The following is an 18,227-nucleotide window of genomic DNA, read 5'->3' as shown; positions in this document are numbered from 1 at the left end:
TTTATTTTTATGGATGACATCCTGCGCGCGCAACGATTTTCGTCCGTTCTCCAAAAAAAAAAAAAAAAAAAAAAAAAAAAATCCCCCCCCCCCCCCAAGGAAGTCGGTTGTCGCAAACGTCGTTATTGAATTTGCCGGAAAAATGCAATCGGCAATCCTCGGCTAATTCCGCAAGCTCCATACTGTCATTGTCGACTGCGGAGACATCCGAGTAGTTCCGAGTGCGGAAAATGAGCTTTCTGCGCATGCGTATTATCACCACGTGGAAATATGACCGCTTTGCCGTCAAATTCATCTCTAGCATTAATTTCAAAATACACGACAATTAAAGTCATAAAGAGAACGGGGGCCGTCGTTTTGGATTGGTTTGCCATTGATGTTGGACATGGAGATATCACCTTTTTACAATTATACGAAAGGCTGGCCGTGGCCAGCGATCATCGCCCGGAAAATTTCAGTGACATTCTGTCCAAAGCAGCACATACCAGGTTTTTTTTGTAGCGAAAAAAGGGTCGACAAGAGCGTCGTGGTATTTGGTGGATTGAAGGTCGGACAGGCCACCCGATAGTTGGCTGCTACGTGTGAGTCGAAGTAGACAAAATGGCATCGACCGAAATTACCTTTTTTAGATTTGGTAGTAGGAAGCATAGGCCTATCTTTGCTTTATTTTTTTTAACAATTCTGTGAAGTGTTCACAATGCTTTAATTTTCTGAGAGTACAAATAAAGACACGCTGTTTATTTGATATCTGTGTACTGAAAACATAACTTTTCTTAAGCAGTTTTTTTTTTTTTTTTTTTTGGACTGTTTTTTTTTTTCGCCCGCTCGCACCGATTTTGGCGTCCCCAGAGGATGTCATCCATAAAAATAAAAAAGTGTGGCCTTAGCTGTAAAAAATATCGGAAACAGACTTTTGGCTGACTACCATTCCTGATACAATGTTTTTATTTGTTTCTTTTTTTTCAATTCCTTTTTTACATACTTATCCAGTTTCTTTTCGATTTAATTTATTTATTCTACTCATTACTAATGTGTGACTTATACTGTACATATACAGAAGCTATCAGAGATTAAAATGAGTGAGAAATAAGTATATGATTTGTTAACATAGTGTAATATAATATATTTAATATATAGATCAATACTAAAGCATGCATTTTAAATACGATTGTATAGATCTTTTGTCGCTGTAAGCCTCCGTTTTTGAGCGTTTTTTAAATATATAATATATTTTAATAATTAGATTTTTGTTGTAAATAATGTAGTTTCTCAGGTTACACGGGATTTTTACCCTCTTACGTGACTTGACAATCATTGTAAATATTTTATTTTCGTATCAACCCTTTTTCTACTGCGATTGACGTTTGTATTGATTATCCCTGGATTACACAATTTACTTGCGAGTATAAATGAGATTGTAAGTTGCACTTTAATGTTATGATCTATAGACCCCCAGATATTCCCCGATTGTGAGAAAGATGACAGCTATAATCTATGATAAAATGTAGGGTACCGACGAACACTAGTGTCTGTATTTATTGTTGATGCGGATTAATAAATACGCAATTTGCCCACTTCCTATCACACTAGTTGACGGGAAAATGCCGAAAAATGAATTTTCATGGAGTAAACGTCGATTTTCCCATACTTGCTTATATGCTAAATAGTAATATAACAATTACAATTGTTATTGAATCCGTTACGATGTTCATAGTTAGTTCAAAGTTATGAAGGTCCACGTGATCCGATGGCAAGTACATATGTCAGAATAATTGCTATTTGATGTTTATAGTGCTTATTGTGGAGTTTAAAATCACATTCGACGAGATGCCATTCCTTTAAAAAGCAAGTAAACCAAAAAGCAAAATAAGACAACATAAAGATTTATTTAGCATATATTGTGAACTATGCCATAGCTACCCTCTACCAGGGCGGCATATTGATTTTTCACCAGATATTCACAGATATGTCTTCAGATAAATAGGCAGTCATTTGGTTCTCTGTCACCATGTGATGAAATCTGAAGGCTGATTACACGGCTGGTAACTGTTTGCATGACTGTTCAGGCACTGTCACTTTTAAGTTAAAACAGGCCAAAGCCAAGTCCCCTTGACAGTGATCATGACAGCTGATTGCTCTGGTTTTAATTACATGTACTTCCTCTTTTGTGACAAATAAAAATAGTTCTTATGAATAGCTTGTTACTTAAGACTGAAGTTAACTCAGTAATCTGTTGTAGTAACTCCCTACAAAACGGGTACAATGCCATCTGCGCGCGTGCAGATTTAATTGCTTTCATCTGGCCAAAAGTCACAGGGTGGCTTTTCCACGATTCCCCTATAATATCTGCCACCCAGGTAGAGGGAAAGCCATAACGGCAATCCATTATCCTGTATAAGCTTTCTTGTTTTGTAAGCTTTTTAAAAGGTGTAAGGGTATAATTAGCTTAAGGCTTTGTGTTAAAAAATGATAACAACTGCTGATGGATAACGTCTAATGTACATATGAATTCCAAACAGGTGAAGAGCTAACTTTCCTTCACTTCAAATCAGCCACTCGACAGATGGTATTAATTGCGTAATAAACCACTTGCAATCCTTATTATCTTAATGACATTAATAGTGCAAGTAGATAATAGAGCACATTGGGACAATAGGAGTTATTAATTGAACAATTCCCTGTGATCTCCAGGTGTAAATGTTTTTTTTTTATACAGCATTAAATATTGATTGAATAAATTGTTCGTGATTGGTCTTTTTTTTAGTGTACGTTATCGTGTTATCGGGAAAACGTCGAAACAATAGCGATTCGTTTTTTCATTTTTCAACCTTATGTACTTCTGCCAAATGATAAAAAAACTGCAGAGGATGTGAAAACGTGTAATATTTTTCTAATATGGATTATTAACCAAGTCGAGTCTAAGAGATTACTGGAAATAAAACCATTATCAGAATACCTCTGAACTAGTGAAGTGATTTACCTGCTATGGTCTTATTACATATATAGGATGATAAGTAAGAATTGTGTGGCTAAATTTATGTCCAGTTAATAAACCGAGCAAGACTTATCTCCTCTTTCTTCTTTGAAATAAAATGCGAGATTGACGGAATTCTTCAGACAGGGGATCTTTTCGGAAATGTACCTTGTAAATCTTACCAAGGTGCAGTTGTAGTCTTTGTTAAAATGTTTTGCATAAGACAAAAAAGTGAATGAAAGAAAAAAAGAAATAAAACACTCCATCCTTAAATACGTTTCAAATTGGAAACATTATACGTATTAGAACAATCAACTTTGAACAACGGTATATATATATATATGGTTAATGATTCAAAATACCAAATATATATCCATTTTTTATACTATTATTCACACTTATAACATGTTCCTCCTAACTTCGACGTTTCACTGTGATCTCCCAAAAAGTATAGGCATGTTCCTTAAATTGAAAAGACACCACCAAGAATTACCAAATTTTCACATAATTACAATAAGGAAGTGCTCGTTAAAGGTCAATAATCTGTGAGCATTTTTAAACTAAAACACGTGGAATTGGAGGTTGGACAACCTTTTTGACCAATGTTGTATAGTGAGTTTACCACACTTGAACGGTTCTACAGCGTCCGAATCCCAAATCCCACAGCGTAAACGCCATTTAATCCATCACAGATATGAATATTACAAAAAAAAAAAAATGGTGAGATAAACAAGTGTACATTTTGTATAGTTTCACAAAACTTCAAATTTACACGAACAACCCTGTATAATTCTTTTGAAGAAGGAACTGTACGCCTTGCGTACTTGTTCAAGGCGTAATCCGTACACCACCGCGTCCGCTAAGGGGTTAAGGGCCGTTATAAACGCCACAGTGTCGATGACCGAATGGTCAATGTCCCCTTTGTTAAATATTGTTAAAAAATACAGAACCACCATTGGTGACCAGAAAACAAACAAAGTGCAAAACAAGAGGCTGACAATAATGCAAACATTACGATCTTCCTTCTCTCCTATTTTTGACTTATGTTTTTTGTACGTGTTAAATGAATCCTTTGGCATCTTACAATAACCATGAGCAACAAATACAAGACCAAGTTCGTGAGGAACACTGTCGCCACCAAAATACCACTAGCGACAAAAAAGGGATCTAGGTATTCCATGTGCCTATATCTATTAAAGAAAAACACCGTACAGTCTATCTTAGTATGATATGCGCCGTCGGTCACAGTCGAGACGGTCAAATAAAAAAGTGGTATAACATAAGTGGACACTATCAACAATACGACAACTTTAGTTGAGAAGATCTGGTCGTGACGTAGTGGGAAAGCCACGCCCATAAACTGGTCCACAACAAGCCACGTTGTAGCCAAGAACGGGAAAAGTTCACGTATCCAGGCCAAAGACACGGAAAATAGGTACAGACATGAAAGTGGGCCACTGTCGTGCCAGATTTTGACGTCATTTCCGTTCGGGGTGCGTGGCTGCAATGTTGCGTCATACTCATATTCAAAAGTGACGTCATACAGAGACGTGGTACGTTCCGATGTGACGTCGACGTCATATCCATATGCAACGTTAGATTGAAACATTGAGAAGTTGATACCATTGTAAATTTCGGTGGTCAACCTTGCAGCGTCCAGCGCACTGTACAGCATAAGAATTGAACAAAAAATAACGTTTGAGAATGCAAGGTTGATCAGAAGTCGCCCGGATCTTTTCTTCTTAATGGAAAAAGCACGCAGGGCACAGAGGGATACCATGTTCACTGCTCCACCGAGGGAAGCACAAATGAAACCAATGATGTCCATATTTCTGGTATACACATAACTGTTGTAACGTTCCGGATTATCTCCACCTCCGCTGTCATTTGAAAGTGTTGTGTATTCCATTTCAATATGCCCTCTGTTCTAACAGTCTGTGTATCAAATGTCATCAAACATGGAAAGAAAGTCCTCCTTTAATTTAGATATACAAAATCTTTGTCAGACTGATGTATTTGCAGGGTCATTACGCGATCTAAAATGTCACAGAAGGAGGCTGGCTGCTCTCTCGTACTTTCCAAAGCGCCAAGCATCATTCAACTTCCTCTTTTCGCCGATCTGCAGTTGCCATGGGAACGCGTGGAAAATAACCAATGATAAGATCTCCACGTGGCTTTCAGCCGTTTCAACTTCCTGCTTCATCTCTCTGAATTGCCGTAACCTTAATTGCCTGTTTGGTTCATAGTTGTTGACAATACAGTATTTTGTGTTTTTAAAATACATTGTGCATGCAAGTTAGTCCAAGCAATAAGCTTTCCGGACGCCTCTGATTTCTTAAAACCATTCACCACTGCGTTTGTAATCTCTCTAAGCCAGATAGAAATATGAAAAGGATTGTTTTGCACAGGATATTGGGACTGTGTGTGCGAACTGTAACAGTGTTTTTTTTTTTTTTCAAACGAAGTGTGACACAATGTTGCTCAAGTTAACCTAATGAACAATAAACTGCACTGACTTGAAGTGTACCAATGAATACTTCGAGATGGAGATTGTCATCCGGTTCCCACTGATTTGTAGAGGAAAGCCGCGTCCTAGATTGAAACGTGCCTACGTCATGCTTACACTAACCGGTATGAATCTAATGTAGGCAAACTCTCTGTTACACAGCCCTACAGCTCTTTAACACCGACAAGTTTATTATAAGATTTATAGAAAAACGAACAGGCTGATGTGATATGACATTCAGTGATGAATTAAGGCGGAACTGTTATTATTCTTATGGGATTTTTACGTAGGTTTATACACTAAGCGAAAAATAGGTCTACATCAGATAGCAACTACATGTAAGTGCAGTTGTAGTCCGCTAATTGATAAAACTTATCGGTATTCCCTGGACTACTGAGGCTGCAAAGGGGAAATTAATTGTCGTTTAGCAGCTTCAGTAGGCGTGCCAGACATCTAAGCCGCTTAAGTTGAAAGCAATTAAGGGAGAAACCTCTCGGAGATGGATCGATACTGTTAGAACCATGTAGGTATGGGAACACACTGTCAGACAAAATTTGCTTTTAAACGTATCACGAGATGAATAAATTAAAACATACTTTGCATTCGCTTTCATCATATTTTCAATGGAATAGGTATGAACAGGCTGGTCTATCTTTACCTTTTGATTTGCAACTGGGAGAGATATAACAACCAGGGACCCGTAACTCGAAAGCATCGCGTATTGCGAATAGCGATATCACATAGAGGCTACAATGTATTATATGGGACGAGTATGGGCGAGTTATGGAGTCAGCCGCTTGAGTTACGGGGACCAGGGTTACACCAACGCTGTCGATTATGTTTTAAGTGAATTCGCTAATGATTCGCGGTTTGTGCCTGGTTAATGCCCCTATTTCACACAGACCAAGAATCCCACGAATCGCTAGGAATTGACAAATTTCAGGATTCGTGGTTGAATCGTAATCAGTTGGTGACTGATCAAGATTTACAAGGACTGACTACGAATATCTACGGGAATGGCCGTCCCCTACCATACATGTTGGCCATTGACCTGACCTAGATTTGAAACGCTTGCGCAGACGTTAACACCCTGCCCTCATAAGGTTAATGTTAGAAAAACGAGCATAATTTACACACTAGTATCCGCAATGGAAGGGAGATGGGACGAGGCTGCACTTTTTGCTGCTTTAGTGACAGGATCTTTCATAAAATTTGCTTTTTCTTACTTCACTTGGAGGAAAAGGCAGAAAAGTTTGCAGTACGTGGGAGAAATCTCAGAGCTGTATATCTACCCAGTGAAGTCCTGTGCAGGGGTAAAGGTGGACCAAGTGGAATGTTCTAAGCTGGGGGTGACGTGTGGTCACGTCTCCGATAGGTATGTTAAAGAGACAACTGCTAATGTTGGCCACAAAAAAGATAAATCCGGGGGTAAACTGCATTTTTTCATAATTATCAATATTTAGTGAATCCAAACCTACATTCAAGGTTAATCCATGGATCTTTTTTTTTTTTCATTACGGAGGTATAGCCATCTATGAAAGTCCACTTGGTCTGATAGCAAGCACAGATTCCACAATAATTGCGATAACCCCTGTTTTCGTGGTGAAATTGAATTTTTAAAATATTTCTATGAGTTGATTTTATTGTGGAATATGAATCTTAGACGAACAGTCGTTATCCCTCCAACGGCCTTTGTAAAGGCCGGTGAATGACTGATTTCTTTTTACTTTTTCAACAGCCCAAAGCGCATAACATTCGCTTGTCCAAAAATAATTTCCAATAATCTTTCCACACTGTAGTTTGTGAAATGATCTAGATCCATATGAAGATAAACTATTATGTGTTTAAAGGTTACAGATCTAAAACAAGCTGTTGGCGGCAAAACTTCTTGGTTTTTTAACAGTGTGCGACTTGAGGAGGTGAGAGAAAAAGATTCGCCTCCTCAAGCATCCGGGTAGATGGGCTAGCTGACCGTCATTTAAAAGTTATCAACACTTACATGCGTAAAGACATGGTGCATACAGGTGCAACATGAATGGTAGTCCTACCCGGTAGGAATGGAAGTCTGGGGTCCCATATGATTAGTACAGGTTAGGATTAGTTTGGGTATTGGGGTTAAATTATGGGACAAATGTCACCTGTATAAAGTAATGGGTAACGGACTACGGTTTCTAGCGGACTACCATTCCTGTTACGCCTCTAAAAAGGTGTCGAAATAACATGCAACTCTATTTGAAATGAGGAGCTGAGATATTTGATAGCACAGTCAACAACAACTCATTCATTCGTCGCAGAAAGGGCAGAAAGGATTCTATAATTTGCATTTACCTGTCCAATTAGAATTTTTATGTCATTTAAAAGGGTGAAATTATCACTTAATAGTTCTCTATTACCTTCACTGTCTTGCTATTATGCAATACTTGTGCGCCCCGCCATCTGCTGATGAGTACTGTGTCATGTGCCGAAGAACCCCCCCTTGATACTCCGTGTCCCATTGGTAGTTACGGGTGAGCCCCGTTCCAGCTAGATTTTGCCACGCTCTACAGATTCCTGTCACAATACAATGGAGGAAGGACTCTCTCTTGCACGTACCCCCAGTTTCGCTTATATGCACCCCTTATATGAACATGCTGAGACCTAATATTACAGCAAGATTTCACAAACAAGTAGCGTGAATCCGTCTTCATTTTCTTACTGGTGTCAAGGGGTGAAATTCATTACTATTCATATAAACCATTTGGGTAATGAGAACATTCTCAAGCTGTTGACAGCGTTGCCTTGGGAAAACTAGTTTTTTTTTCCTGATTACCTGCCAAATAATTTAGGAGTGAAAGTGATGGGAAGAGTATGCAGGTATAAGAGGCAGCAGTAGTACTCTGAAATTCATGGTGATAGTAAACGAATGATAGAAGCAAGTCGGCGTTTGTTGTCTGAAACTCGAGGTGATAGAGAGCCATTGCCAGTTCCGAAAATAAGGTCTTCATTTGCGTTTCTGATCGGTATTTTGGATTTTAGTGAATATACTTTTTTATTTCATACCGCTGTATTCTAAATATAATTTCTTATTGAATCTAAACTTTTCAAATGTAAACATCAGTCATGTTTGCATTTTAAAATCTATCCTAATAAATCTTCTCCCCCTCCCCCCCCCCTCCCCCCCCCCCCCCCCGGAAAAATGCTCCATAATTCACGATTAAAGTAAAGATTACTGCTTATACAAATCACCTTTGTTATATTGCTTTAAATATTGTCAGGTAATTCATTTACATAGGCACTGGATGCTAATCGACAAGAACAACAAGCTCATTACTCAACGGAAATGTCCACGCCTTGTTTTAGTGAAGCCAAGTATTCATGACAACGCTCTCTGCCTTGACGCGCCGGGTATGGAGACGCTGACGTTAAAACCACGTGGGCCTGGAGAAGTTGGTCAGGTGATACAGACTGAGTAAGTACATGGGACACTGGGGACAAATTTTAACCCAAAGGTTGGTCTTCACGATTTTTAAAAAATTTGAAGTACATCTGTTGAAGATGAACCCGAAATAGTATGCTTAAACTAGGTAGGCTTACTTGGTTGTCTGCAGAACGAGTCATATCTTTCTCGTTATAAAATAGGTGCAACATCTTAACTAGTTGTTCTTATTCTGATTTATTATGGGTCAAAGTGCACTGGTATTTTAGCAAAAAAAAAAGCGTGAGGGTTTCACTGTATTTACAAATTAAAATTACTTGTACCTATTTCGAATTAATAAAACCATCGCTAATTTATGTATATGTTAAATTGTATCAGTTGATTTTGAACACGAGCGGCAGCACAATGAAGATATTGTGGAGTGCAAAACTACTGGATGAAAGTCACAGTGTGTGTGTGTGTGTGTGTGTTTGCGCTCGTGTGTGTGTGCGTTTGAGAGAGAGAGAGAGAGAAAAAGAGAGAGAGAGAGGAGAGAGAAAGAGAGATACGCTTTCAAGGAAAATATCAGGAACAACTTTTCTTTTCAGTTTATTTGGTGATGTTGTGAAGGCTGTGGAGTGTTGTAGTAAAGCCAGTGCTTGGTTCAGTGCCTATCTTAAGAAACCAGGGTGCAGACTAGTGTACGCCCACCCTGAGGTAACTCGTAGGCAGATTAACAAAAGTCCGCCATTGCTAACCGTACCCTTGCTGACAAAACCTGAAGACAGTGACTTGGTAGGTAAATCGTACATTGCCATTACTTCACACTTTTTAAGTCCATACTATCTGGGATATTAAATTTTCTCGAAAATTGTGATACATCATCCAAGTTCAAGGATTCGTAAAAGGAAAATTAATTTATGATTGATTAACGCTTTTATGTTGCCAAAATATGAAACCAAACCGATAAGCTCAGGAAGAGAACACGTGAATGTAAACTGTTAATAACGCTCCTTAAAATGATTCACTATAATTAACATTCCAGTCAGCGTTCCCGGACTGGGCACCGTACAGTTTGCTGTCCGAGGCGTCCATTGCTGATGTTAATTCCCGGCTGCCCGACAACTGTAAGAAAGCGGGTGTGTTGAACTTCAGGCCCAATATGGTGGTGAAAGACTGTGGTTGTTATGAAGAGGCAAGTTTTTTTTTAATATCTGTGCATTTAACAGTCATGTCACAGAATAAATATAGATAGATTATACAGTCATTATATCGACCGCAATCGACCATCAACATTATCAATTTGGTCTCTTTTCAGTGCTTGTCTAACTTATGTAGCCCATGTTGTAAATGATTCTTTTAAAAGTTCACGATTTATTTCTGCAGGACAGCTGGTGTGAGATTTACATCGGCCAGCAGACAAAATTCCGAAATTTGAAAAAGACGCTGAAATGCATCTTAACCACGGTAGACCCAGATACAGGAGAGATGGGGGAAAATATGGAGCCCTTGAGAACACTGAGAAGGTGATACTTATACATCTTTTTACAACGTAACTCCAATAAATGAAGTACTGTGATCGATAAATCTTTATCTAATCAGCTTACATGATTGCAAAAAAAAATTACACTATTTTATTATTATTTTTCTTTTTTGAAAGTATATTTGTATTTTCTTTTCTTTGTTTATTAAAGACAGGTTATGGTATATGAAGGTCTCACTATCTGTTGTGGGACATTCATATTTGTATATATTTTTTAAAGTCAATATTAATCATACATTACCGTCACTCTGAATCGAAGCTGTAAGTCCTGTAGATTACACACACGCATTTTCCGCTTGCTGTGCACACACTTTTATTTTGTTATGGTCAATTAAAAGGACGATCACGGATAATGATAATGTTATAAATTTGTCAGTGTGCCTATTTTAGACAACAAATGTCAAATAATCTCACGATGTCTCGTCTTTTCTCGTTTCAGTTACCGTCTGGTGCCTGGGGGAGATAACTCGCCGGCGTTGTCCATATGTCTTGGTATCGATAAATTGGGAACAATTCGTACTGGAGACCACGTTTATGCCACGAAATTCTAGAACTCGAATTATTGACTACTAAAAACAAGGACAATAAATGGTATCGGAACAAAGTCAACGTGCGACATGATCAAATATAAATTTGCCCTGTTGCACATTAAATAGTGCTTTGCTCTTCGGGATTGTTGAAATTTAGACGGCTTTGAAAATATACAACTTGAAATGCTACGGGAAAGAAAAATGCTTTGAATTGCCTTAATATGTCATATTTATTTTTATTGAGCACTAAATGTGTTACGGTCCAACACGGCCCGCACATAAAAAAACACACAAACAACAGTGTATCAACTATGAAAATAATATATTACAAACCACTAACATACACTAACTAATTCTATTATGTTACATGAACTTTAACATTTGTAGACTACAGTTAAATCTTGACAAATTCGTAGACAGTTTAGTTTTGCAGACGCAATGTCACCGTTTTCCATGTCCTTTTCTGTTGAACTGCCATTTGTCGAGGCACCGTTTTCCATGTCCTTATCTGTAGACTTGCCATTTGTCGAAGCGCCGTTTTCCGCTTGAGGCTAAGATTCTGTGCTGCTGCCTTTCATAGTAAGTTAAGTTAGGCTTCAAATAGTCCAGGTCGTGTTGCGGTCTCCAGTGTCTTAAATACAGTTTTTCACTGTCAAAGTCCAAACTGTTCACACGCACATGCTGCGTTCTCCAGCATCTCAAATACAGTTTTTCACTGTCAAGGTCTAGACTGTTCACACGCACGTTTTGCGTTCACCAACATCCCGCACTCAAAATCAGTCCCGCACTTAATAACGTCACACCTCCCTCCTTAAAGGGAAAAGTTGGAATATATGACAACTTTTTTTTTTTTTTAACAAAACTTAACTACATGATCGAGAAAGTGCATCTGCAATTACATTGTCAACACCACGGATATGCTTTACATCCAGACTAAACTCTTGCAGTAACAAACTCCAGTTCAACAATCTTCTGTTCTTATTCTTTAACTTATCAAGAAAAGTCAGTGGGTTATGATCTGTATATACAACAATTGGTTGACATGATGCAGAAACATAAACTTCAAAATGCTGTAAAGCTAAAACTAAAGCTAAGGCTTCCTTTTCAATGGTAGAATAATTTCTTTGGTGAACATCAAACTTCTTGGAAAAGTAACAAACAGGATGTTCAATATCATTGTCATCTACCTGTAATAACACAGCACCCGCTCCAACATCACTTGCATCTACTGCTAAACTAAAAGGTTTCTGGAAGTCTGGGGCTTGAAGAACAGGGTTTGCACACAGCAAAGATTTGACCCTACCAAAAGCTTTTTGGCATGAATCAGACCACACAAACTTAGTGTTTTTCTTCAACAAATCTGTAAGTGGTGAGGTAATATCAGCAAAGTTTCTACAAAACTTTCTATAATAACCAGCCATGCCCAAAAATCGCATCAGACTGCGTTTGTTGTGAGGTATAGGGAAATTCACTATGTCCTGAATTTTTGCCTCAATAGGGGCCACTTTCCCATGACCTACCACAGGTCCCAAATAGACCACACTGGCTTGACAAAAGTCACTTTTTGCCAAATTAACAGTCAAATGTGCTTCCTTCAATCTCTGAAGCACTTTACCCAGCAAAAGGAGGTGTTGTTCAAAGGTGTCACTGTACACAACAATATCGTCTATGTATACCTCCACACCATCAATATCTGCTAAACACTCATTCATCATACGTTGAAATGTCGCTGGTGAATTTTTCATACCAAAAGGCATGACCTTATACTGATATAGACCCTTTGGGGTGACGAAAGCTGATATTTCTTTTGCCCTTTCTGTTAAAGGGACACACCAGTATCCTTTCAGTAGGTCACATTTTGTGATGTACTTTGCTTTACCGATCTTGTCAATGCAATCAGCCATTCTAGGTATGGGATAAGAATCAGTTTTTGACAAAGAATTCACTTTTCGATAGTCCGTACAAAACCTCACAGACCCATCCGACTTTGGTGTCAGAACACAGGGTGAAGCCCAACTGCTCTGACTCACCTCAATAATACCATTTTCCAACATGTATGACACCTCTTTGTCCATCGCTTCAGCTTTATGAGGATTTACACGATAAGGATGTTGCTTTACAGGCATTGCATCACCAACATCAACATCATGCTCGGCTATGTGAGTCTTGTTAGGCACATCAGGGAATACACTCTGGTACTCCAACAACAATGTTCTCAGTTCACTTGACTCTAGAGGGGACAGATGACTTAACTTTGCATCGAGGTTTTCCAAAATATCTGAATTGCAAAGTCTCACAGGGCACTTTTCTTCTGGTTCAACACCTGGGCTAGATTCTGATACAACACCTACAGGCAAAACTTTATCTGACCTCTGGTGATATGCTTTTAGCATGTTCACGTGACACAACTGAGTAGCTTTACGCCGATCAGGGGTTTTAACAACATAATCAACCTCATTAACCCTCTTCAGAATCTCATAAGGACCCTGGTATCTAGCTTGCAAAGGACTACCTGGAATAGGTAACAGCACCAAGACCTTGTCACCTGGGCAAAAATTGCGATCACATGCCACTTTATCATACAACCTCTTCATCTTGACCTGAGACAACTTAAGGTTCTCATGAGCCAACTCACACGCCCTATGCAATCTCTCCTTGAACCTGGACACATATTCCAACAAGCTAACATCCTCTGAATCTTCCTGCAACCACTTTTCTTTCAACAACTTCAATGGTCCTCGAACACTATGCCCGAACACCAGCTCAAAAGGACTAAAGCCTAACGACTCCTGTACAGACTCTCTGACTGCAAACAATAACAAAGGGACCCCTTCATCCCAATCCTTCTCATTCTCGAAGCAAAATGTTTTTATCATATTCTTTAATGTAGAATGAAATCTTTCTAACACCCCTTGTGATTCTGGGTGGTAAGCGCTTGATGTAATCTGTCTAGCCCCTAATTCACATACAACTTGTTGAAATAGACCGGACATAAAATTCGAACCTTGGTCTGACTGAATTTCTTTAGGTAATCCGACTAATGTGAAGAAATTGATGAGAGCCTTGATAATCTTTGGAGCTGTAATGTTTCTGAGCGGGATTGCTTCGGGAAAACGTGTGGATGCGCACATAACTGTCAACAAATACTGATTTCCAGACTTCGTTTTTGGCAGAGGACCTACACAATCCACAATGACCCTACTAAACGGCTCCTCAAATGCTGGAATGGGCTTGAGTGGAGCAACGGGAATTTTCTGATTGGGTTTTCCAACCATCTGACAACTGTGACAGGTTTTACAAAACTGTGATACGTCCTTTCTTAACCTAGGCCAATAGAAATGTCTCATGATTTTATCACACGTTTTGTTCACCCCTAAGTGACCACCCATGGGAACTTCATGCGCCAACTTCAACACTTCCTCCCGATACACTCTAGGCACAACAATCTGGTTCAAAACTAACCAATCCTCAGAGGCTGGGACTTCGGGGGGCCTCCACTTCCTCATCAAAACACCATTCTTAACAAAGTAGCCTACTGGAACCTGCGAAAGTTCTTCTTCTGAGAGAATTTTATCAAAACATGAGGATAATTCAGGATCTTTCTCCTGCTCACAAACAAGCTGATTTCTAGAAAAGAACATTTTTGCCTTTGACTTGCTAGAATCCTCAGAACCAGTGACATGATTAAAAGGAACATCCACGGGACCTAAAAATGTTGCTGACAGGTCAATAAGGTCATCCTCTGTCTCAACAACGATATTCTGGGCATCAGCCATCTTTTTGGCTAGAGCTCTAGTCACCGCACAAGAAGGAAACACACTGGGATCCTCTTTAACCACAGGGTCACTTTGGGACAACGGGACTGGCTCAGAAACCACCATGGGTTCCGCGACAACTTTGCTCCCTGCCAAATCATTCCCCAACAATAAAGAAACACCTTTGACCGGCAGAGTGGGCATAACACCAACAACTACAGAACCTGACACAATATCTGATTTCAGGTTAACATGGTGTAAAGGAACTGTCACAAAACCACCTTCAATACCCTGCGCAATCACATACTCACCAGTGGCAGAATGTGAATCAGACGGTAACACATCCTCCAACAATAAAGACTGAGTAGCACCAGTATCACGCAGTATCTTGATGGGTACAGGGCTGGTTTGATCACAAAATGAAACAGATCCTTCAGATACAAAAGGAATAAACTCCTCCCTAATTTCAGATTTCAAGACAGTATTTTCAGGAGTAAGTGATCCAGTGGAATGTGGCTTATAACATGATACAAATGCATTAGGATTTGGTTCCCTTTGCTTCTTCCTTTTTAAGGAGTAACAGTCTGACATAACATGACCCGGTTTTTTACAGTAATGACATATAATGCCTGTCAGCTTTGACTGACCGGAGGCTGACGGCTTTGACTGAACAGGACCTGATGGCTTTGATGGGCCATTTTCAGGCCGTGGAGCATTCTTGGAACCACTATGCTCGTTAACACCTTTTTTTCCATAATCTGATTTATGTGTCAACACATAATCATCAGCCATTACAGCAGCTTCCTTTAAGGTTTCAACCCTGTGTTCACTTAAGTAAGTCTTGAGATCATCACGAACACACCTCTTAAACTCCTCAATTAGAATAGTTTGTCTCAATTTTTCAAAGTCATTCACCTTATTGGAGCTACACCACCTGTTAAACAACGTTTCTTTTTCATGTGCAAACTCAACAAATGTTTGAGTATCCTGTTTCCTATGACCCCTAAACTTTTGACGGTAAGCCTCTGGAACCAACTCGTAAGCTTTGAGGATAGCTGCCTTCACCACGTTGTAATCTAGGCATTGATCTGCAGACAGTGCAGTGTATGCTGTCTGAGCTTTACCTTTAAGCACACTTTGTAACAGGACTGCCCACTTACTAACAGGCCACTCAAGACTTCCAGCAACCTTCTCAAAGTAAAGAAAGTACTTATCCACCTCATTTTCATTAAATGGGGGTACCAGTCTGACATTCTTACTAAAATCAAATTTAGATTCAACAGTGGCAAATTTTGATTCAAGCTCTTTGAAGCGTTTATCTGCCTCAATTTTGTGTATTTCAATTTCTTTATTTGCCTCAATTCTACGCTTTTCAAGCTCAGCCTGGATCTCAGCTTGAGCAGCTTGAAGTTTAGCCTTCTCCAACTGAATTTCCTCAAGACGAATTTGTTTATCTGCCTCAATTTTTTCTGCTGCCATGGATGAATCTAGAGTATCAGTATATTCGGAAAGACTTTCTTCAGGTAAAAGGCCTTCATCAACTAAACACTCTACAATTAATTTTGTGGTTTCGTACTTCCTCATGGACCTTTTAACATCTATCTCCAACATTCGGGCAACGTCTAGTAATTCTAGCTTCTTAAATTTCTCCAACACCTGGAGGGAAGGTGCTATTAAAAACTCCTTCAGCTCAGCCATATTTTGCTATTTTGTAACTCACTAAACATATGCACAGTCTAATTTTGTTCTTGATCTCTCCCGGACGAGCCCCCAATTTATGTTACGGTCCAACACGGCCCGCACATAAAAAAACACACAAACAACAGTGTATCAACTATGAAAATAATATATTACAAACCACTAACATACACTAACTAATTCTATTATGTTACATGAACTTTAACATTTGTAGACTACAGTTAAATCTTGACAAATTCGTAGACAGTTTAGTTTTGCAGACGCAATGTCACCGTTTTCCATGTCCTTTTCTGTTGAACTGCCATTTGTCGAGGCACCGTTTTCCATGTCCTTATCTGTAGACTTGCCATTTGTCGAAGCGCCGTTTTCCGCTTGAGGCTAAGATTCTGTGCTGCTGCCTTTCATAGTAAGTTAAGTTAGGCTTCAAATAGTCCAGGTCGTGTTGCGGTCTCCAGTGTCTTAAATACAGTTTTTCACTGTCAAAGTCCAAACTGTTCACACGCACATGCTGCGTTCTCCAGCATCTCAAATACAGTTTTTCACTGTCAAGGTCTAGACTGTTCACACGCACGTTTTGCGTTCACCAACATCCCGCACTCAAAATCAGTCCCGCACTTAATAACGTCACAAATGACACAAAGGTACATTTGCAGGCTCTCTGGCTTATCTTCATGTTACACAATGGATATGTTTTGTGATAGGAAAAGAGCCAGAAGAGTCCATTAAACTTGTCATTTTAATATACATCAAATAAATAATAATCCTTGTGTTTATTACCTTTAGCAAGAAGTTCTCACCGCCATTTGTCTTTATGTGACTGTCTGTCTGTTTGTTTGTCACCAGCCTTACTAAAAAATCGATAGATAAAAAGATTTCGACAGTTATCTTTCGGACAGGCCAGAAATGAGATGATTTTAAAGGGATTAAATCTTTGTGATGATCCGTGATCCGGTGTGACAGGAATTGTAGTCTCAGGAATGGCAATCCGTTAGGAACCGTACCGGTAGTCCCCTTCCCATTATTTTGTACAGGTGACATTCTTCCCATATACTGACCCCAATACTCCAACTAACCCTAACCTGTACTTATTATATGGGAGCCCAGACTTCCATTCCTAGGGAGTCCATTCCTGTCACACCGGGTACAAAGCGTACTTAGGTAAACACAATGACATAACTGCATTACATGTAGTTTTTCAGTGGGGAAAAACACACAAGTTAAATAGAGTCATTTACACAAATGAAATATTCTTTTTCGTTTTTCACTTCTTTCAAACATTTAAACACCGGGATCTGTTGCGACACTAACCGGAACCCATCTGTCAACACTTCCGGTCCCTTCGGAGTCACATCGGTCGTTTCCGTCAACTTTCGCGCTCACAGCACAAATCGGATTGTCTATTCCATCGGAGGAAGACGATTTAGTATTCGTCCCCTCCTCCAAAAAAGCATTTCCTGAGGAACCTTTCGCCGAGGACGTCGAGGCAGTACAGTGATGGCATACCTTAGAGAACTTATTGCAAGAACAGCACAGGACTCTGAACAAGATAGTCCGAAACCGAGTTCCTATGAGGCAGTAGATGAAAAAATTGGCAGCCGAGTTGAAAACCAAAAGCGCGACGTTCATTGTGAAGTAGTACTGATAGTAACGCAGTACACGGGGGTCGAAGAACTGACGGAACGCGAGAAGAATTTGAGACAAGAGCGTCGGGGTCGCAAACGCCAGGTAAACGCCAATGACGACAACAAGGGAGCGGGTCAAGCTGCGGTTTGCAGTGTCCTGTCTGGTCATCGTTTGACGCCTCTTCTTGGCCTTCTTTAGGGCTCG

General features: G+C 39.5%; 2 protein-coding genes across 2 annotated transcripts; one reads left to right on the top strand and one right to left on the bottom strand.

The window, feature by feature from the left end:
- Nucleotides 1–6,613: 6,613 nt before the first annotated feature.
- Nucleotides 6,614–10,968, top strand: LOC106177923 (mitochondrial amidoxime reducing component 2-like). Its single transcript, XM_013560865.2, has 6 exons — nt 6,614–6,855; nt 8,752–8,928; nt 9,483–9,669; nt 9,920–10,069; nt 10,261–10,400; nt 10,857–10,968. The coding sequence occupies exons 1-6, from the start codon at nt 6,629–6,631 to the stop codon at nt 10,966–10,968; spliced, it is 993 nt and encodes a 330-aa protein (XP_013416319.2). The 5' UTR covers nt 6,614–6,628.
- An 842-nt stretch (nt 10,969–11,810) lies between these two features.
- LOC147759335 (uncharacterized) lies at nt 11,811–17,025 on the bottom strand. Its single transcript, XM_086997390.1, has one exon. It carries the CDS (start codon nt 16,398–16,400, stop codon nt 11,811–11,813), a length of 4,590 nt encoding a protein of 1,529 aa, XP_086853516.1. The 5' UTR covers nt 16,401–17,025.
- Nucleotides 17,026–18,227: the final 1,202 nt, after the last annotated feature.

Source organism: Lingula anatina, chromosome 10 (genome assembly GCF_051362555.1).
Source record: "Lingula anatina isolate TDL-2025a chromosome 10, LinAna3.0, whole genome shotgun sequence".
NCBI classification, from domain to species: domain Eukaryota; kingdom Metazoa; phylum Brachiopoda; class Lingulata; order Lingulida; family Lingulidae; genus Lingula; species Lingula anatina.
The sequence above is the reverse complement of the archived record's forward strand: the minus strand, read 5'-3'. Positions and strand labels throughout refer to the sequence as shown.

Bases quoted from the DNA above. Each gene is read 5' to 3' on its own strand.
- LOC106177923 (XM_013560865.2), top strand. From the start codon at position 6,629: ATGGAAGGGAGATGGGACGAGGCTGCACTTTTTGCTGCTTTAGTGACA. The intron at 10,070-10,260 runs GCAAGTTTTTTT...TTATTTCTGCAG, and splicing joins ACTGTGGTTGTTATGAAGAG to GACAGCTGGTGTGAGATTTA. The intron at 10,401-10,856 runs GTGATACTTATA...TTCTCGTTTCAG, and splicing joins CCCTTGAGAACACTGAGAAG to TTACCGTCTGGTGCCTGGGG.
- LOC147759335 (XM_086997390.1), bottom strand. From the start codon at position 16,400: ATGGCTGAGCTGAAGGAGTTTTTAATAGCACCTTCCCTCCAGGTGTTG.